At 51.1% G+C, this 21,163-nt stretch overlaps 1 protein-coding gene across 4 annotated transcripts; it reads right to left on the bottom strand.

Annotated features, from left to right (window-relative positions):
* Positions 1-5,504: 5,504 nt before the first annotated feature.
* ZMYM3 (zinc finger MYM-type containing 3) lies at positions 5,505-20,713 on the bottom strand. Of its 4 annotated transcripts, none has more exons than XM_052662875.1 (25): positions 20,685-20,713; positions 18,207-18,892; positions 17,220-17,263; positions 16,827-16,899; positions 16,101-16,395; positions 15,690-15,867; positions 15,116-15,334; positions 14,674-14,824; positions 14,333-14,448; positions 14,081-14,167; positions 13,803-13,953; positions 13,419-13,591; positions 13,053-13,218; positions 12,272-12,369; positions 12,026-12,191; positions 11,639-11,751; positions 11,321-11,495; positions 10,992-11,138; positions 10,441-10,544; positions 9,797-9,965; positions 9,382-9,533; positions 8,685-8,799; positions 7,893-8,147; positions 7,001-7,118; positions 5,505-6,890 (listed from the first exon to the last, which is right to left on the bottom strand). In XM_052662875.1, the coding sequence occupies exons 2-25, from the start codon at positions 18,871-18,873 to the stop codon at positions 6,698-6,700; spliced, it is 4,125 nt and encodes a 1,374-aa protein (XP_052518835.1). In that variant the 5' UTR covers positions 18,874-18,892; positions 20,685-20,713; the 3' UTR covers positions 5,505-6,697. The 4 variants fall into 4 exon arrangements, with proteins under 4 accessions (XP_052518835.1, XP_052518834.1, XP_052518833.1 ...); XM_052662874.1 differs by lacking the exon at positions 20,685-20,713 and adding an exon at positions 20,267-20,288; XM_052662873.1 differs by lacking the exon at positions 20,685-20,713 and adding an exon at positions 19,641-19,737.
* Positions 20,714-21,163: the final 450 nt, after the last annotated feature.

The raw sequence follows: 21,163 nt of genomic DNA, 5'->3' as shown, positions 1-21,163 counted from the left end.
TGAGAGTTGGACTATAAAGAAGGCTGAGCGCCGAAATATTGATGCTTTGGTGTTGGAGAAGACTCTTGAGAGTCCCTTGGACTGCAAGGGGATCCAACCAGTCCATTCTAAAGGAGATCAGTCCTGGGTGTTCACTGGAAGGACTGATGCTGAAGCTGAAACTCCAATACTTTGGCCACCTCATATGAAGAGTTGACTCATTGGAAAAGACCTTGATGCTGGGAAAGATTGAAGGCGGGAGGAGAAGGGGACGACAGAGGATGAGATGGTTGGATGGCATCACTGACTCAATGGACATAAGTTTGAGTAAACTCCAGGAGTTGGTGATGGACAGGGAGGCCTGGCAGCCCAGGGAGGCTGCAGTCCATGGGGTCGCAAAGAGTCAGACACGCCTGAACTGAACTGAAAGATTCACCAGCTCTTTCAAACACTGAGCTAAATTCTTTGTCTCACCTAACTAACATGTTTTCTTGACTGTCTAGTTGTCAATTGTGTGCTGAAGTAGGCAAATATTTATGTTTGCACACATGTAATGGTACATATGGCCACATTCGGATATAAGTGGAAGGATGGTTGTGGGGGGAGGGCCTTAATTCTTAATGTAATTTTAATGAAAAGAATGTGTCTCAATCATAATAAATTCTGAAACTTTATTCCCAGACTTACAAATAACTTAAGTGTGGGACTTCTTTGGTGATCCAGTGGTTAAGACTCTGTGCTCTACTGCAGAGGGTGTGGGTTCAGTCCCTGGCTGGGGAACTAAGATCCCACATGCCATGCAGTGCAGCCAAAAAAGAAAGAAAGAAAAAGGGAAATAACTTAGGTGGATGAAAGGAAAGAAGAAAGGGGATTGCTTATGGAGCACCCAGTATGGACCAGATTTGGTGATAAATTAAGCACTTATATGTATCATCTCAGTAATGGTAACATAGCTATTACTATACCCATACTTGTAGATGAGGAAATGGAGGTTCAGAGAGGTTGAGTAGTATATCTAGCTGAAAACTGCAGAGCTAGAATGAACACTTAGGTCTATTCTAATCCAAAATCTGTGCTATCTCCTCTATCCCAAACTAACCACTCTCTGTTGCCCTAGGAAGGCTTTCATGATAGAGGGGGGTTGTGGGGGAAGCTCAGTATGATATGAAAAAATTAAGTTGCTGGAAAACAAGATGTGCATTTGGGGGCCCCTAAGGTTAGGAGAGAGGAATGATGAAAGCTGAAGAACAGGCTGCCCTGTGCTTCTTCCAAGATCTCTGCTTGGAGCAGAATCCAGAAATTGTCCATTTCTAGGAAGGAAGGCAATTTGGGGAGTGCAGGCAAGATGGGGAGAGAGAGTTATTTAGAACCCCTACCTTTCAACACCATGAATCATGACACGTTTTTAAATCCTACTATTTCTCTCCCTTAAGCTTAGAAATCTCAAATGCAGGCTTCGTTTTCCAGCAGTTCCCTTGCCACTTTCTCTTTGCCTTTCACCTTCCCTTTAAGGGGCAAAGCCCCTCATCCCACAATTAGAGATAAAGGTCTTGAAAAGCAGATTCCTTGGAGGATTAATGCCAACAACAACAACAAAACATCATTCACACTAGAATATAATCAATTCACCAACAAAGAAAGTCTTGTAGGTCAGCTTCCCAAATCTTTCTCAAGTTCCTTTCCTCCTCAGCATTCTCATTATGCTGCAGTCTTCCTTCAGGCCTTGAAATTATCTCCTAACTGGTAATGTAGACAATAAAAGCTAATGTTTATTAAGTGCTTGTTGTGTGCTGGGCACTGTGCTAAACCGCATCTCCCTTAATCCTCACCATTCATGGAGGTAAGCATAATTATTGTCCCCAATTTACAGATGAGGAAACAGGCCCATATAGTAACTTGGCCAGACCAAAGAGCCCTAGGAAAGAAAGGGCTGAGCCAAGGATCTAGAACTCATGTCTGCCAGATGCCCTAGGCAAAGGATGAACTCATTTCTGTACCACTGGCTCCCTGAAACTGGCCTCCTGGGTTTCTTCAGCACTCAGTTGTCCATTCACCCAGACATGCTAGAGTCACCTTAAAACATGAAGCCGAGGACTACCCTGGTGGTCCAGTGGTCAATGCAAGGGGCATGGGTTCAATCCCTGGTCAAGTAACTAAGATCCCACATACCCCATGGTGAGGTCAAGAAAATTTAAAAAACAAACAAACAAAAAACCATGAAGTCTACCCTGTCAATTCTTTGTGAAAATCCTTTGATGACTTTCCACTGCTTTGAGGATAAGGTATGACTGTTTCAGTTTGCCTGGACCAAGGGGTTTCCAGGGTGCTGGGCTTTCATTGCTAAAACTGGTTGGTCACCTTAGCAGGCCATGGTATTAGATGCCTTTCACAACCTGATCCCTTTTCCCCCAGCAACACGTCCCACCACTCCTCATCCCTTTTCCTGTGCAGTGTCCACCTCCTGTGCAGCCCAACGACCCTTTCCTGAAGATACTCCAAGATCTCTTTTACCTCTATGCCTTTATGTACATTGATCCCTGCACCTCTACGCTACCTGATAAACTATCTACTCTTCGTGAGAACACAGCTGCCATATCGCCTCTGTGGTCCATCTTGATTTCCTGGGACAGAATGAATAACAATTACTTTCTACCTTGGTTATTTTATTGACATATGAGTCTTCCCCAGGGTCAGACCAGGGTGAGGCAATCAAGGCACCTAGGGTATAAAACGCCTCCTTAAGGAGGCAGTCACTCTCAGGGTGGCTCAAATGCCAACCTTATATTTGCATGACCCCAGCCATGAGTGCCTCCTTAAACTTTGCACCCCAAATGCCTTAATTGGCTCACTGTTGTCCCAGGCTTGGTCCTATCAGACTGGGGACTTCTCAGAACAGACTATAAGTTCTTACTCATCTTACTTGTGATTAGCACAAGGCTGGGCACAGGGAAGAAATCTAGTTGGGCAAATGACATCACACCCTTCTCTCTTGTAGTAGGGGAAGGAGGTAGGAGAGCTACATGGCTTTGGGCCCTGCTGAGGATGAGAGAAGGAGAAAGCAAATTAACAGGCTTCACCCTGGCCTGTGGTATAAGGATAGGTTTTAATCAGGTGGTTTTACCTTTGGCACCTGGCAGATTTGGGGTTCCACCTATTTGTCTGGTCTCTCCTTCTCAGTTCCTTTTGCTGGTTAATTGAAGATATTCTCTAAGGTACCTTTTTTTTTTAGTCCTTTTCTCTTATTTCCCCCGAATGATCTTGTCCATTCTCATAGCTTCAGCTAGGAGCCTTTTGCAGATGACTTCTAAATTGACACCTCATGCATTATGCTAAGTGAAACAAGTCAGATAGAGAAAGATAAATACCGTGTGATATCACTTGTATGTGGACTCCAAAAAAGCTGAACTCATAGAAGCAGAGAGTAAAATGGTAGTCTGCAGGGGCTAGGGTGTGGGGAAAAATTGAGAGATGTTGGTCAAAGGGTATATACTTCCAGTTCTAATATGAGTAAGTTCTGAGGATCTAATGTGCAGCATGGTGACTATAGTTAACAACACTGTATTATATATTAAAGAGTTACTATGAGAGAGCTTAAAACTTCTCACCACACATACACACAAAAAAAATGGTAAATAAATGACAGGATGGAGGTTTTGGCTAATGCAATGGTGGTAACCATTTTGCAATATATAAGTGTACCAAATCAACACTGTACACCTCAAACTTATGCAGTATTATATGTCAATTATATCTCAATAAAGCTAGAACAAAGTAAGACACTTTATCTCTCTTTTAAGCCTCAGACTCACATTTCCAACTGCCTAGTATATATAATAGCATCTAGCATCATCATTATTGCTCTTTCATACCCATTTTGTCATCTGACCTTTGCAATAATTCTGTGAGCAAGTCAGGGCATTTTTTAGAGGAGACTCAAAAGGTAGGCTTGCCCAAGTTTTAGTGGCAGAACTATGATTAAAACTCAAGTTTGGGTATTTTCTTTTATGCCATGTTGCACAGCCCACCACATGGATATGTCAATGGAGTCTCAAACCAAATGTGATCAAAACCTCAACTTGTTACAACCTCCTCCTACCCTAACTCCCCTGAAAAAACCAACCAACCAACCCCCAAGATAAAACAACAAAACCCTGCCTCTGTTTCCCAACTTGGTTAAAGGAGTGTCACTTTCACTGTTTCAGCCATCTAGGAGCCTGTGGAGGCCTGCTGGGAAAAAGACTTCTAAAAGGACAAACATGTCTGGAAGGCTATGGTCCAAGGCCATTTTTTTTTTTTTTTTGCTTGCTATAAGCAGGGTGTCCGGAACCAGAAGGAGCACACAGCCCTTTTTAAAATTGAAAGTCTTTATGCTCAAGATGAAATTGAACTATATGTAGGCAAGAGATGTGCTTACGTGTTGAAAGCAAAGAATAACACAGCAACTCCTGGTGAAAAACCTAACAAAACCAGAGGAATCTGGGGAAATGTAAATCGTCCTAATGAACAGCAGCAGGGCTTGTGTCGAATTCTGAAGCAAACTTCATGCTAAGGCCATTGGACGCAGAATCTGTGTGAAGCTGTATTAAGTAAATAAAAGTGTGGATTTGTTCTGTTTAAAAAAAAAAAAAAAAAGATGTCTCACTTTTCCAGTCATCAACGCCAGAAACGTGGGTTTCATGTTTGATTCTTCCCTCTCTTCCATAGCCTACAGACTTGACCTTCAAAATGTCTGAAACTCATTTTGAATTCATCCTCTTTTTCTTCTCTGTCCCCATTGAAGCTCATAGAATTTTAGCTACAATCCTTCCACTGATGTCCTGGCCTTCTGATCTACCCTACCCCCGACCCTCCATATTGTCCTGGAGATCTCCTCCCTAAAGCAGCACATCTGATCCCCTCACCCCCTCATCAGAAATCACAGCCTTTGATTGTGCTGGTCCCCAACCCCTCCTACTTACTGAGACCTGAGTCAACTGCCACCTCCCTCAGTGAACTTACACACAACCCCCCTGTAAACCTGAAATGATTCCTTATTCCTCGCTCTCCCATAGCACTAGGTATTGTATTTCATTCTGCTAGTCTCACAGCTAACTGTTCACTGTTCTCTCCCCCGTCTAGCCTGGGAACCTGCTGGGGATAGGATCCCAGTCTAGTTCATCTGTCTTCTTTGAAATGTATAATCTGAAACTAGGTCCTTAAACGTAGTAGGTCCTTAATAGATAGCTGCTGCATAAATCTTTCTCCTGAGTGTTTGTAAACTTGTTATAACAAGGACCATATTCCTAGTGGATTCATTCAATGAGATGGATAAAAATGATTCTCAGCCTGCAGTGGGACACCTCACTTTACACCTTGAGAGATCTGAAGTGGTCCAGCATTGCTCCACTATATCCTTCACCCCTCAAAACATTGCTCTCCCTCCCCAAGAGAAGGCAAAAGACAATTTTAATTCTTTATTTGAAACAAACAATTTCAGAGACAGAATGTTAGTCGTGACAACAGCTTCTCACTACAACACAAGGTGGGCATGGCTCACTGAAGGGACAGGCCGGGTGCCTCAGAACAATATATACAATTTAAACAGTGGCTAAACTGGTGACAGTTATAAAAACACAAAAAGGAGGCTGGGGAACAGCAAAGCCAACAGGGAAAGAACTAGGTACCCCCTTTGCCAGACGCTAAGAGTTTTCTGCAACTACAGAGGCAAGATGGGGAAGAGAAAAGATGGAGGCAGTGGGGGCAGGACCCATGCCCACAGTTCTTCACCTATCCTTTGACCACAGATCCCATCCTGCATGACTCAGGGCCCCCACAGGCTTGGCCTGGCTCTTACAATGGGGGAAGAACAAGAGTGGGGAACCCAGCCCCAACCTAAGTCAGAAGGTGGTTTTTGCCTTCAGAACTCTGTCCACTGAACTAAAGGGAGGCAGTTACAGAAAGCCGCTAAGCATGTTGACACCATGGCTCATGCCAACCTAAGATGGCAGAGAGAGACAAACACATAAACCAAGGGGACAGGCGTCTTCTCCCCATACTTAAGAGTCATTCTCTGCCTTTGAAGGAAAAAAAAGCATTTAGATTTTTTTAAATTGCAGCACCAAGGGTTGGTGCTTGCTGGGGTGGGGAGGAGGAACAAGGTAGTGAGGGGCTTCCAACCACCAATTATCTTGTGGGAGGCAAGAGTGCCTAAGCTCTGTGTTTTAGGTAAATGGTCTCTTCATTACTTTCATAGTTTCTTTTGTATCTTTCATACAAGACCCTTTAGTTTGTGACCAGGGGAGAGTAGAGAAGTGAGTGGGCACAAGGTTGAGAAGGCAGCTGGGTTCTTCCCTCGGCCAAACCTAGGAACAAGGGCCTTGACCTATGTGGGATGGGTCAGGAAACCCAAAGCCAACAGGATCACCAGAGCTATGAACACTTCACTCAGAGTTTGGCCCCAGGAGTTTACTCTGAAACATGAAGAAAATGGCCTAGCTGGTTTTTGCCCACCACTGGGAGACCAGTCTCTCAGTACAGAGGACTGGGGCCTTGTGGTCGTCAAGTGGTTTGGGAGAAGGTAAAAGCCAGGGATTCCTAGGGAAGGCAGGGAATGGATGAGTAGAAAAGGGCAGTCAGGGCCCTTCAAAATGAGTAGCATCGGTTCCTGGGCCTGTCACCCTGTGGGACATGGCCGTGGGACAGATGTTGTGTGGAAGATGGATATGGGAAGCATGTGGGCTCAGTCCAGGTCTTCCTCCCCGGGACGACCCAGCTCCTCATAAATCTCACGCACAGCCAGAATGCGATTGAGCATGCTCTCCAACATGCTGCGGTCCATGGGGATCACAGAATACCAGAGAGGTGACTCAGCAATGCAGGACCGCTCAGGTTGCAGGTAGAACACATCGTTGCGTGTCCGGAGGCTTTCAGGACTGCAATGGTGGGGATGGGAGGGGGGCAGGTGGACAGAGATCAGTAACTGGAAGAAGTAGAGCCCGTGGGTCCCCAGGCTAATGCCATTCCTGTGAACCTGCCAACTCACCATTTTGAGAGATAGAATTCATAGAACTTGACGGGGCAGCGGAGGGGATTCATGCGGTTCTCACGCTGCTCTAAGATGGGGGCTTCATCATCTCTCTTCCGTTTCCCAGGACCTGTGTCTGTGGAGGAGGCAAATGACCTGGACTCATTAAAAGTGCAGTCTCAATAAAGGACCTCCAAGAGCACAGTCCAGGGCACAGGTTGAAGGCCTCAGGACACAAAATGGGCTCACGGAGAAATAAAGGCAGAAGAGTTGGTCAGTCTCTCTGCACCAACTCAACATTCTGCAGTGTGCTGCTCTGAAGGGCGCCCTGGTTCTCACTGTTAAACACTATCTATCATCTTCCCAAAGTTGATTTCCTAAAGAGGTGATCTCAGAAGTCACATGGACAAACTGACAAAACAGACCCTACTGTAAAATCGGGGCTGCTTTCTGGGATAAACAGTCATGGCTCCAGCACACCACACATTAGTCCTGGTAGAGTCTCAGGTCCAGAAGGGACCTTGGGAACTGACTCAAGGGCCAGAATAGAAACCAAGGTACTGTGGCAGTTACGCCCAGCAGCAGAGCCATGGAAAGCCTGTCATTCACTCTTGTCAACTCCCCCTTCAGCCAAACACACCCAACAGCTTCCCACCTGTCCACCACACCTCCTAAAAAGTAAATTGCCCTGAAATGAGGAAAGGCAGGAAACAGGCAACTGGGTGACCTATATGCAACAATCACTTCCCACCAGACTGAAGGACTGGGTGTTGTTCCTTTTTTCTGGAAATCCAGGAATGGAAGGATAGGGAAGCTAGAGATAATGGAGAGGGCCAACCTGGTGGTATGATGGGGCAGGGAAGGGGAAAGCAGAGGGGGAGGAAAAGCAAAGGCGGGGGCAGCATCATACCTCGCCCTTTCCTCTGGCGGACAGGAGCATAGTAGCGGATGCTCACCACCTTAGTAGTGCCCCGAGGGGTGGTACACTTGCGGGACTGCCGCACCACATTGGTGAAGGAGAGCTGCATGTGCTCCTCGGCTGTCTGAAGCCCAAAAAACTTAGTGTTGAAGAACATGAGGGTGTTGAGAAGGACAAAGGGTGAGTAGACCCCCAGCTGCTTACACTCCCAGAGGTGCTCTTCCTCTACTCGGGAGAACACCGTATCTGCAAAGGCAAGGGGGAGAGGCTGTCAGGAGGGACTGGCTACCCACACCTATCCCCTTTACTCCCACACATGCCACTCACAAGCACTGAGCACACCAGACTCGTTTGGTCACTAAAGGACCACCACGTGCAAAATCCTGACACCTTGCTATACTGCACAGGAGGACTGGATTTGTTTGTTGGCTTTTGGTGGGGTTTGGGGGGGATTTTTTTTCCCACAGTTTCCACCTGCATTAGGAGCTTCACTCATGTAAACCTTCAGGAGTCCAACTTCTTTCTTTCTTCACTTACCACTCAAACCCTGGTCACTTTTTTGGTCCCAGAGATAGCTCTTCAGACCTAAGTCTTGATCCCCTCCTCATGTTCAAGGACAGGGGCTCTGATTCCCTTAGCTCTAAACCCCAAGGCACCCAACTACATGCTCCTGTACTCAGACCCTTTTGTGAAGAGTGGCAGACCCAAGAGTCCAGGGCTCGGAGTGGTACACTGGAAGAACAGAGCAAAGGGCAGAGGGGTTGCCAAGTCCCTGGCCCTTACTGTTAGGGAGGAGGGTGGGCTGCCAGGTACTCAGAGACTTGTTGAGTTCTTGAACAAAAGTCAGGTAGTAAAGGTCCGTGAAAATGTTCACCATTCGGTTATTTTCCAACAAGTACTGGAAAAAGAAAAACAGACACACATACAGCTAGACTCTGGGCCCTAGAGAAAAGACAATGATGTCAACGGCCTCAGGCATGGCGACCTTGACAGTTAGGAGACCATGGGAAACAGTAGCTCGATTAAGTGATCCAGAGTGGTTTTCCCCAGGTAAACCTACAGCTCTCAAGTGCTGAGGCCCTGCTAGAGGAGAAGAAAGTTTAGAAGAGATGTATCACAGCTGCTTCTTCACAAGCCCAGACCCCCTTGTCAGCTAAGGCACGTTTGACTTCTCCCCATGGAAACCAAATATTACCCCACCATTCAGGAGACCCCGCTCTGCCCATCCGTCCCCTCTGAGCATGGGTTTGAGGACGACAAAGCAACCCAGACAGCAATGAATATTGCTCCTTGGTCAACAGTCCTGGAGTGCAGCTTTGATTTTGGTAGAGTATTGTCATTTCTTGCCCTGTCTGGAGTAGGAGATGCCTGCTCAAGGCAGCAGATGAGGTGAGGAATAGGAAGTGGGACAGAATCATTTCAGGTAGGACCCTGCCTACTGGGCTGAGTTATGACAAGTGAGGCAGCGTGTCAGTAGTACCTGTTGGATGCCAAGACACAGATAGTAGATGCTATCAGGTTCATATCGTTCACCGTTGGGTCGAGTAATTTCTCTCACAAACTGGGCTAAACCGTAGTTGAGTTCAGCAGCTGAGCAGGCCAGAATATCCTCCTTGATACGCATAGGTTTGGCTGCAGAGATACACAGTGGAGGTAGCTGGCATTAAGACAGCTCCACATGGAGAATTTCCCTTAGCTCCATCATTAACCCCTTCATCCCTTAGTCATGTCCAGCTCCAGAACAAACCCAATAATCACACAAAGAGCCTTCAGCCTTGAAACCTAGATGGCATCTCCCCTTATTCTGCAACTCCTCCACATCTGCACAGGATGCCCTATGGACACCTTCAGCTGAATCACAGCCCTGCTCCCTCTCCCCTTCCCCTGGTACTTACGGCCAAAGCGCAGCTCATCACCCTTGCTGGTTTCTCCATTGGCATATTTTGACTGCACCCAGCACTTCCAAGCATTGACACCATAGGAATAGTTGAGTCCAGTACAACTAGGCTGGCTGCTCATGGAGTCCCGGGAACAGCTCTCTGAAAGCACCAGCCGCTTTTGACCCTAGAGAGGAAGAGAAAGGAGTGGGTAGCAGAGGTAAGGCCAGGAGCACTGTGGAAGCAAGTCAGGACAGTGTTCACCACCAGGGCGGGGTGGGACCAATGTAAGAACGCAGCCAGCTTCCACAGCACAGGACCCCAGGAACAGCTCTGATGAGCTCTGATGAACTGGGGAGAAACTAGAGTTTGGCTGTACCTTAATGTACACAGCCCCTGGAGAATGGAATGGCAACCCACTCCAGTATTCTTGCCTGGAGAATTCTAAGGACAGAGGAGCCTGGTGGGCTACAGTCCATGGGGTTGCAAAGAGTCGGACATGATTGAGCTAATAACACAACACAATGCACACAGTGGTAGAGAAAGGAGGCTAGGGAAGGGGAAACTAAGGCTTCTGATTTGGCTATGAAAGCCCCACACCCACCCCACTACCCTTCATGCCTCCATCCCTCTTCTGTGGATATAGCAGCTCCAGTCCTCACCTTCCTCATGGCTCGGGGAAGGTCTTGCTCAGTAGACACGTCCTCAGGCCCTACCAGGCCACAATCAAAGAGGAAGTCCACACTGGGGTTAATGTCCAAAGGATCTAGAGGGGAAAGGAAGAAGAAATCGATTTTTTAAGACCTCAACCCTGTAGTCCTCCCACCTCACTCCCACTACTTGTCCACTTGACTTGAGATGAGCCTCCCAGACACCTTCATTGTAGTCAACAGGACAAAGCTATACACAAAGAACGTGTTCACAGGCATGTACACACAAAATTCACAACATTGAGAACATTCCTAACACTACTGAATTATAAACTTAAACATGGTTAAGTTGGTAAATTTTATGTTATGTGTTTTATAACAACTACAAAAAGAAAAAAAAAAAAAAAACAAGAGTCAAGTGTAGGAAAGTGTCCTGATATCTCTGGCACTGCTCTCTGTGAGAGTCTTCTGTTTAGGGTCATTCTTGGGGTCACAAGCAACACTTCTTTCCTGACAGTACACATGCTACTATATGCAGTGGGCACACCCTGAATCCTACTCACTCTTGGGGAAGTCTGCCTCCAAGTCTTGTCCAGGCTCATCCAACACATTGGCCATCTTGACGGCCATGGCCAGGACATCATCCCGAGCTGGCCCAAACAGGTCACAATCTTCCAGAAGTCCCTCTGCACTCTGGTTGCTCACAAGATCTGGGTGGCAGGGAGGTTGGCTCAGTCTCTGCAGCTCCCCCTTGGCGCCCCCAAAAGGCTTTCAGGGGCTGATCCCAACTGTTCCCCAATCCCACCAGGCAACAAGATCACCATTCTCCACCCCCTTAGGCAGACACAGACCAGCAGCACCGTCTCCCTCACCACCGCTGCCCATGGCATACCACAAAGGTCAGATGAGGCCTTGTCTAACTCCTCGGCCTCTGCGATCATCTCTGCCATAGCCAGGATATCGGCCTCCAAGGGGTTGGACGGGATCTTCACCTTCAGCTCCTCAATGGTCTCCACAATCTTGTCTGTGCTCTCCAAGGTAGTGGGCAGGAACATGGGCACAGGCACCTGGAGGCATGAATCCCAACTAAATGCCAAGAACCACACTAGTACATGAGATGAACGGCTAGTGAGAGGGAGGGAGTGGGGGTGGTGGCCTCCAGCCTGGAAAAGTGAAAGAGGCCCCCAGCAGGAAAGGCAGGAACACTCACCGGGATAGGCATTGAGAAAGGCACCGGGACTTTCTGGCAGTACAGATGCATAGGCACTGGCACAAAGATGGGCACTGGGATGGGCAGCACAATCACCTGTGGCTTCCACTCTTCTGTTGACAGGAAAGGGGTCTTCTCAGAAACCCTGGCAGATGAGTCACATCCACCCCAGGAACTGATATTTGTTCATCACCCCTAAAAGCTCTAACATGTGCTCAGTATCACAAAGCTGCCCTTGAAACAAATGTTGACAAATGACCCTGGGATTCCAAGACAATATGCAGGACACTTTAGCCATCTAAGAAACTCCCTTGTCCAGCTCCCAGGCACAGGAGGAGGCCTAAGACCATGAAATACAGCCTGTGGTGCCTTGGTACCCTCACTCACCTGTCTGACTCCCTTTGGACTTCATCTCCACCTTGCAGGAGACCCCCCGATTCTGCATCAGTGGTTTACACATGGCAGCTTTGTTTTTGCGGGGTGCTGCTGGGGGTGGCGGCGGTGGTGGTGGAGGAGTAGGAGCAGCGGGGGCTGGTCGGGTCTTCACAGGGATCTGCAAACACAAAGGAACATGAGTACCACTGCTACGGTAACCCCTTTGAGACCATCTTCCCCCTTGGCTCTTGCCTTGACCTTGCCCAGATTTCCATTTTCCTGTAGGGTCTTTATGGTGTTTCTGTTCTCCACTTTGGTTTGAGAGGGTGTCTGGGGCTTTGCCTCAGAAGACTGACCTGTAGATCAAAACAAATGAATGCTCTCATCTGAGGCACTAGCTCTCTGTTTTCCTCACCCCTGCTCCAGGAGGGCTTTGTTAAGAGAACTCTGAATGTGAATGGTAAGTCTAGAATTTTCCCTTCACTCCACCCCAGCTCTAATCTTCTCCAGGTCCCAGCAATAGTGGCCAAAAAGATTCTTTGCTCCTGGCTTCCAAGAAGGATTAAAAACATTGCTTCCCCGATAACCCATAATTTGAGACCTTCCATTAAATGGCCATCAGGAGTTTAGTACCCCTGGAGTGTGGAGGGTCCATGGTGATATTCTAGAAATGACAATAGTCTTCATTCTCCCTAAAGATGTTTACGTTGAGCTTGTGTTGACATTTCCTTCTCTCTGAAAACTAACCACAACCCCTATATGCCCCACTCTACCAGGGCAGGTACCCATTCCTTACAATATATCCCTTATAGAAAATCAGTAGGCTCTAACTCTCAGAACCCCTTTTTTAAAGCTCTCAGAACCTTTAAATGAGACTTCTCTAGTACCTGCACAGTTCAGAAGCTAAAAAACAACACAGAAACAGGAGCTCTGGCCAGGGATGAGGTGAAAGCAGGAGAGGAAGAAGAAAGTGGCTGGGCCCAGGGTCAGAGGAGTCCAGGCCAGTTCTAACAGACTGTGCCCCCTGCCCAGGACTCACTGTTCAGGAGGCTCTCAGGCCCACTCTGGGTATCCAGGTTGGGTTGGTTCTGCTGGCTGTAGAAGCGCAGCAGACACTGTTGGTTGCAGAAATGACGGATCTGCCCACGCCAGTGGATGGTCTCCAGCAGCTTCCCCTGGCGCTTACAGGCATGGCACCGGGCAGCCTGAGGGTGTTGACAAAGTGGTCAGACCTGCCTCCCTAAAATGTGCTGGGTCCTTTGCCCTGGGATAATCCATGCCACTCTACAGAAGCTGGGCTAGTCGGAATCCCCTCCCTGGAGATGGACCCACAGCCTGATGGTGGCACAACAGCCCGTGCTCCTCGCTGCCCTTGCCTTCCTTTGTGACATGCAGCCCCCCTTACCTTGCAGTACCACAGCAGGTACTTGCTCTTACAGTCCTCGCTGCAGAAGTCCCAGGTGCTGCCATCCAGCTGCTCAGTGACTCCGCGCTGGCAGGTCTGGGAGCAATAGGTACAAGTGATACAGCATAATCCCAGCTTCTTAGTGAAGTCCTGTTTGTATAGCAGCACACAGCCTGGAAAGGGGGCAACAGAGAAGAGTCCAGAGACGTGAGATCTCCATGTGGCCATGAGACCCAACTTTCTCAAGGCAGTGCACCCGAAACGTCTAACAGCCTCCAGAGTGTCCTAAGCAGAACGGACCACCCTGCAAGCCTACCTTACTTAATCTGCTGTTCTTCCCAGTTGCAAGGTACAGGACTCTCTGGCCCTTCCCCATCTCCTTACCTTCGCTGCAGAAGCTCTTCTCCACCCCACTGAATCGGAGCTTCTCATGCAGGAGTTTCTCCTGCCGGCAATGCTCACACTGGGACACCACACCCCGGAGGCGCTTAAAGTCCTCACAGCAATCACGACAGCAGAACTGGAACACCTGGTCCTAGGATGGGGCATGGGGTGGGGGAACAGGGCTGCGACATCTGGACCCAGCGAGAGCCAAGTGGAAGGACCCCTTCAGACAGACGTCTGGTCATGTAGCAAAATATGGGTGGGGGTGGGGATCTTACCTGCCAGTCCAAGACCTCAGGCTTGCCACTGAAGAGGCTGTGGCAGTAGTGACAGCTCAGGTGAATGCCCCCCTCAGGGCTCGTGCGCTGGAGGGAAGGAAGACAAACAAGGGAGGGGCAAGATGTGTGCAGTGGGCTGGCGGAGGGAGGGGAAGTCAGGCTTGCTCTTTGCTCTGCCCAGGCCTACCTACCCCAGATCTCATACCCTCTCTATTGCCACACCCATTATCCCTCGTCCAGGGTCTGGAGTACCTGGAACTTGGTCCAGCAGCTGGGGCTGCAGAATTGGTAGACTGTGCGATCAACCTTGTTGTAGTAACAGGGGTCAGAGAGGCTGCGGCGGCAGAAGCTGCAGGGTCGGGGAGGGCCTGGGGCACAGAGAGAAAAGGAGAGAGAGAGAGAAGGAGAGGAAGAGAAAGAGAGAGAGAAAGAGAGAACACACAGCAGGTGTAAGGCAGTGCAGAGATGGAACAGGAAATCCATGGGAGAGTGTGGTTGGGGCCGAAGTTGGGCAGCAGGGGTTACCATAGAAGGAGTATGGGAGGTAGAAGGAAGGCCAGCAGGGGTCTCAGAGAAGAGGGCTTTGCACCTACCAGTGAGCCCTGCCTGCTTCGCTTTGTAAGAAGTGGTACAGCACAGGGAACAGAACAAGCTGGTCTTGCCATTACGGTCCACATGGGATAGCATCTCAAAGTTCTTACACAGGGTCTTGCACCAGACACATGGGTACACCCGTGTGTTTTTCTGTGAGGATGGGGAAGGAGAGGCTGAGGCTGGATTTGTCCCTTCACTTTTATTTTTAAAATTTTTAAAACATGAGATATTTCAGGCATACAAAAAAAGTATAGATGATGAGATAACAAACACCTGTGTGTCCACCAGCCAGCTTCAAAAATAAAACATAACAGATACAATTGAAACCCCCTTTATTTGTTTTATTTCTCCCAGCCCTCGACCCGTCAGGCACCTTTATTTCTCACCCAAGGACCGCACCCCCTTCCACAGCCCTCTAATGCACTACTCCCTCGGCCCCACCTTCTTGTATGCCCCCAAGCAGGTTGTGTTGCAGAACCGCTTTTGTTGGCCCTCGTGGAAGAGGAGCTCGGGGCCAGGGCTCCCAGTCTTGGCGTAGATGTAAGCCCCGCACTGGTCACAACAGTTGGTTTTCAGTCCCTTGTTGGCCCGGAATTTGGAGAAGCAAGAATCGCTGCAGAGCCGGTGCACCACGCTGCCATTGCTGACCTCATGCAGGACCTGCCACACACACACACACACACACCCTGAGCTGGGGCCTGGCCACCACCACCCACCCTGGTGCAAGGATGGCCCACCCCACTTCACCCTAGACCTTTACAGCAGACAGTGGGCCCAGGGACCCCCCAACCTGCACATCAGGATGTCGACTTGATGCTGAGGTCCTGGGAGGCAAGGACGGCCAGCCGCACACAATCCTGGAGAAGCTCTAGCCTTGAATCCACTCCCTCACAATGGCTGCTTCCCCCTCCCCACATCCCTCATCCACAGGGCCTGGCCCCTGCAGCCCCAGGATTGCAGGGGTGGCTCAGGGCTGGCCAGGCTCTGCAAGTCAGCCCCCATCCAGCTTCCTCACCTCTCCAGTCTTCTGGCATATGCTGCAGCGAGTGGCATCAGCAGGATCCCCAGACTGGGGAATTGGGCGCTGCTGCTGGGCCTCATACAGGGAGAGACAGACGGATGTGCAGAACTCATGGAAGGAGCCTCCCGAACCGGTCTGCGCCACAACTGAGTCCTTGGTGTTCCAGATCTCCCTGGAGGTGGGAACAGGTTTGTACATTTAGTTGATACCACCCCCTCATTTCACGAGCCTCCACCTTCCTCCTCTGGGATCAATGACCACAGAATCAAAAACATTCTCAGACACCCTTCCTATTAGTGAATTGCTCTATCCCATATGGTGCTAGGGTCTTGCCAACAGAATCTGTCTCACCCTTTACTCCCGGCCTGATCCCTGCTCTCCCCAGAGCCCCAGACCCTCACGTACTTCTTGCAGAAGGTGCAGGTCTTTTTGCCAGAGGGCTTCTTGGAGAAAGTGGTGAGGCAGGATGAAGAGCAGAAGAGCTGCGGCAGCCCCTTGCGCTGGTAGGCCGTCTGGCCCTTCTGCAGCGGTGTCCGGCAGTGGGCACACGTCATCTTGGTGCCTACTGAAGAGCGTCCGGCTCTCTGTGCCACGCTTGAGCGTAGAGACATGCGAGGAGAGCGCCGGGGCCGGAATGGCACGAAGTCCTCATCGTTTGGGTCATCTACCATGGCATCAGAATCCTCATCTGACACTGGAACTGGGCAGGGGAGGGGGGGGGTGCGTGGGGAGAAAAGGCTAAGGGACCAGGCCTCCAGCCATCACCTGACCTGCAGGTAGTTCAGCTGATCCTGGGATCCCCAATCCCCATGGTTCTTGGCTTTCCACTCTGCCCCTATTACACGGGAATCTCAAGCTACTGGTGTCACCATCCCTTAGTTACTCTGCAATGTCCTAGGGAGGGGAAGGTAGGGATCCAAGTGAGAAGATTCGGGGACAGGGATGGCAGAGCTGAAACAGGAAACTCCATTCTCACTGCTCTTGTTTTCAATTTCCCCCACTGCCCCAGGTTCCCATGCCAATCCAGGGCAGAGATAGGCGCTTCACATTCTGCATGGTGCACAGCACCACAGGAGCTGGGAGATCCATTCCGGCTACATCCCACCCGGTCACACTTCAAGTCCTACTCACTGCTCTCAGTGGAATCCACAACCTCAGGTTTTGGAGGCTCTACTCTTCTAACGCGCTCGCTTCTCTTCTGCACCTTGGAAACATGGGGAGGGAGGAAAGCTGACACCAAGGGCAGGCTAAAGGGCCAGCTGCACTAGTACAGGGTTTGGGGGGTGTACAGAGATGGGAGGGGGAAGAGAGAGTAGGGACCCTGGGCCCAGCCCTTAGGAGTAGGGGAGAAAAGGAGGCTGGACTTTCTCCTTAAGAAGCAATAGACACAAGTGCTCCCTCCCTCCTCCTAACTCTCCTCACACACACTCTCCACAGAACAACATCTGGGAGGGAAAATGAAGGGTCTGCCCTTCCCAGAGCTATAGGGGGAACCAGACTCCTTCCAATCCCCTCCCCCCTCACCCTCTCAGGCGGCTTCTCACTCGCCTTCCCAGTCAGGCCATCTCCTGCAAAGGAAGCAGAAAGCAGCCTAATTCTTGAGCCTGCCCTCACCACCCCCTCCCCGGCTCAACCCCCGCCTCCATTCCTGGGGAAGAACTTACTCAAAACTGAAAGGGAAAACTCACGTGCCTGTGGCTTCTTGAGGCCCCTCTCAGGGTTACCTCGAGCTCTGCACTAAGTGGGGGGGGGGGGGGGGGGGGGGCGGGCTGCAGCTATTCTCCATGAAAAAACAATCCTACCTTCCCACCAGCTTTCTATCCCAATGGTTGGGAGTTAAGGAAATATAGGTAACATCCCTTTCAAGAATTCATAGTTTATCAACAAAAACAAATGCAACCACCCAAAGGTAGCAAGGGGAAAAGGAAGCAATAATGTATGGGGAGGTTCCCCTGGACTCAGGTAGTTATATAAGCCCTAAGACCCTGGTCACAACCTGGGAGAGGCACAGTGCTAGGTAGAACTGGGAAGAAATGCAAGCCTCTTAAGTCTCTATCAGAGACACAATCCTAGGCCCTGCATGTCTACCATTCCTCTGAAAGCACTCTGCACTTGGCTCCAGAACCTGGCATCATTCATCAAACCCAGAAACCCCACTCTCATCTAGAACAAAACAGAAAGATCTTAGAACCAAGAAGCCTGGTGTCCTCCCCAAGTCCTGAAGGAAGCAGGACCCTGGTACCAAAAGCCCATCGGGAGAAGAAAAAGGGACTCTCTCCCACAAAATTCAGCCTTCTCAACCCACCCCCTGAAATCTTGCCCCTATTTTTCCTCCAGAGCGTCTCCCTCCCTACTTTCCTTCATCTTCTTCACCACATCTCCATTCCTCCTTTCCAAACCCCTAACTCCTCCATACACATCCCTACTCTCCAACCCCACTTCTTCCCCAAACACACAGCCACCTCCTTACCATCCCCCAGCCTTGATTTTCCAGCTGATCAGGCAACCTACCTGGCAAGGAAGGGTGTGCAGGGGGGCTAGGGCTCCCAGGTTTGGTCTGAGAACTGTTGATTCCATCCCCCAGAGTCTCTCCCACTGAAGGGCTGGGGGGGCCATTTGGGCTCTGTGGTTGCCCTTGGGGAAGCTCCTCCTCCTGCCCAGGGGAGCCCCTTCTCCCTGTAGCTATGGAGGTGGTCTCCTCCTCTTCAATATGTGGGGATTGCAGAGTTATTGGAGAATCTGGAGCCAAAGGCTCTAGTAGCCCCTCAGGTGAAGAGGGATTTGCCCCAGCCCCTGGGTCAGGTGGCACCACCTCAGGGGTCCTGCCCCCTGGTCCAGGCTCTAGGGTCTGATCGCTTGTATCCCATGCAAGGGTCCCCTCAGGACCATGGTCCACCTCTGGGGGAGAAGGGGCTTTATAGAGCAGCCCTCCCAGCCCCAGCAGCTCAGTGGCTCCATCCAGGACTCCAGGGTCTTTTTCCAGGCCAGCAGGGTTATCAAGCAGGTCCAGGGCTCCCGAGGATGGAGAAGGGCCAGGGGGGGCCCATCCTCGAGTTGGGGCAGTCTGAGATTCCAGTAGATCCTCTCCAAATTCCATGTCTACTGGAAGGTCTCCAGCCAAGGGCTTCTCTGGCAGGGTCAATGGGTCAAACGGACTGGGGAAATCACTGGGATCCATGAGGATGACTGGATGTGGGCTGTAGATTAAGGGTAGAAAAGGGGGCAGAAGAGGTGGTCTTCGCCAGAATTCCTTCTTATATAGGCTCTGGGACACACCCCACCATCCACTTGGATTTCTCTTGAACCGCCCCCACCACTATCGACAAGCATTACCACAGGTTTTAGTGCGAATGACCACTCCTCCCCCCAGTACAGCGCCCCCTGTGGGAAGAAGCGTTCCCCGCCTTGGCCCTGTACCCCCACTCTTCAGGCGCTCCACCCGCCCGCCTAGCCCCCGCCACCCCATTTCAACTCCCAGTTCCCCTCCCCCTTCACCTTTCACTCCCCCCGCTCAACTCCGGCTGAACGCCCCCTTAGAGTCTCCCAGGGCCGTAGCCACCAGGAGCCTTTCCCGCCCCCGCGGTCTCAGTTTCTATCTCCCCTCCCCTCTCCCCTAGAGCCCCCCAGTTCCCCAGTCTTTACCCACCCTGTCTGGCCCCACCCCCCCTCCCCGCGTTGCCTAGTCGTCCCTCAGCCCCTTCCCCGCCCCCCCAACTGCCTTTCCTAACCCCTCCCCCCAGTTACCTTTCAGGGTCGCCCACTTCCTCAAGCCCAGTCCCCCTTTCCTATAGCTCCCCTGGTCCTTCTTCTCCTGTTGCCCACCCCCCACCGCAGGCATTTACAGGAAGACATTTTGGAGCTACGGTCTCTCTTCAGACCCCCCTCCCGGCTACTGCGAGCTCTTGCCTGCAGGTTCGGTTCGGCTTAGTCAGGCCCGACCCCTACCTGCGGCAGGGTTAGTGTAACCGCTACAAGCCTAGAACTGCAGTCAGCGACGGCCCCGCGCTCCTTCTCCACCTCCCTCCCTAGCAGCCGGGACAGGGGTCGCGGCCCCTTTAAATGGCAGCGCCGCTCACGGAGCCCAGCGCTATGCACCAGGCGGGCGGGCGGCGTCAGCAACCAACCCCATTGGCTGGCTCAAGGAGGGGGCTCGCGAGACAGCGCCGGCCCCCGGCGCGAGACTCCCAGCCCAACGGACGCCTGGAAATTGCGGAGTGGAACGTCGGCACTGGAGATGGAGCTCGAGCCCCCGCCCGGGGCCCCGTTAGTTGAGGAAAAGCTAGCCTCCGGAGCTTGGAAGCCTGCCCCTAGGGAAGGAGGCACCCCCTTTTCCACCAAAGGGCCGAGTACACTAACCCACAAAAAACAAATCTACGCACCTGCTTCCCTTACCTGGCTCGAGTCTGGCCCCTCGTCAACACCCGCGCCCGCCCTACCTCCTGGAGCCCACTCTACCCGTGATCCCCTCCTCTCATTCAAATGGTTCCCGGTCCCCTCCCCCTCCTCGTGTCTCTCTCCCCTTCCCACTCGTGTTCAACCCCCCGGCGTCCGCCCCCCTCAACAGTCCCTACCTACGCCATGCAGCAGGCGCCTGCCAAGATTACCCTCCCCCCAACCCCACCTCTCCGGAGCCCGCCCCCTGGGCGACTGTTGGGGTAATGAGTGACAGCGGAGGGTGGGGGGAGGCAGGGACCCAGCCCTCACGTGCCCCTCCTCCTCTTGTCTGCAGCCTCGGGCCCTCCTAACCATTCTGAGACTCAGAGTTGTGGGGTGTCTTAAGCCTGCTCTCCAGCCACCCAGGGCGGGTTAAATGGTTCTGGCTCAATGACAACGCCTATGCAGTAACCGTTACTGCCTGGTGACCCCAAAACCAGGTCCTGCAAAGACACTCCCCCACTCCTTCCACGGTCTTAGGGTAAGTTCTGGGATCTTCTCCCTAAGTCTTCCCCCAAGAGCCCCCTGAGTTATCTCTTCAGTAGTTTTCCTCACCGAGGCCGACAGATTTTCTTCCTCCTTTCTCTCTGTTTCTCCCTCCTTTCTGTCCTTGTCCCCCACCCCCCACCCCCACCGCGCGCACTCTCTCCCCCAGTCTCTTTTTTGTCTCTGTCTCTCTGTCTCTCTTAGGCACGAGCACGCACGCGCGCGCGCGCACACACACAACACACACTCCCCCTCCTGGATGGTCCTTAGCATGTGGGTGTGGCTGGGGTTGAAGCTGGAGAAGTAGGGGAGGGGGGAGGGGGTATTAGCATTAGGCCTACTGGCTTTAAAAAAAAAAAAAATGCGTGCCAGGATCCATTCCCAGACCTCTTTAGAGTTAGAGCACTTTACAATCCCCGCTCTCCACTTCCCCTCTAAGGGCTGGAGAGTATTTAGTATCCTGAGATACTAGAAGAGGCTCGGGCTGGAAGGGAGTCCCAACACATTTTTAGGTTTGGTGTCCAGTTCCTGCTCTGGCCTGCCTCTTT

The sequence above is a fragment of the Budorcas taxicolor genome, chromosome X (genome assembly GCF_023091745.1).
Source record: "Budorcas taxicolor isolate Tak-1 chromosome X, Takin1.1, whole genome shotgun sequence".
Taxonomy (NCBI): Eukaryota; Metazoa; Chordata; class Mammalia; order Artiodactyla; family Bovidae; genus Budorcas; species Budorcas taxicolor.
This window is presented reverse-complemented; position numbering and strand designations above follow the sequence as displayed.

Bases quoted from the DNA above. Each gene is read 5' to 3' on its own strand.
- ZMYM3 (XM_052662875.1), bottom strand. From the start codon at position 18,873: ATGGATCCCAGTGATTTCCCCAGTCCGTTTGACCCATTGACCCTGCCA. The intron at 16,900-17,219 runs GTGAGGGGGGAG...CATGTTTCCAAG, and splicing joins GTGAGAAGCCGCCTGAGAGG to GTGCAGAAGAGAAGCGAGCG. The intron at 6,891-7,000 runs GTGAGTTGGCAG...CCACCATTGCAG, and splicing joins GAATTCTATCTCTCAAAATG to TCCTGAAAGCCTCCGGACAC.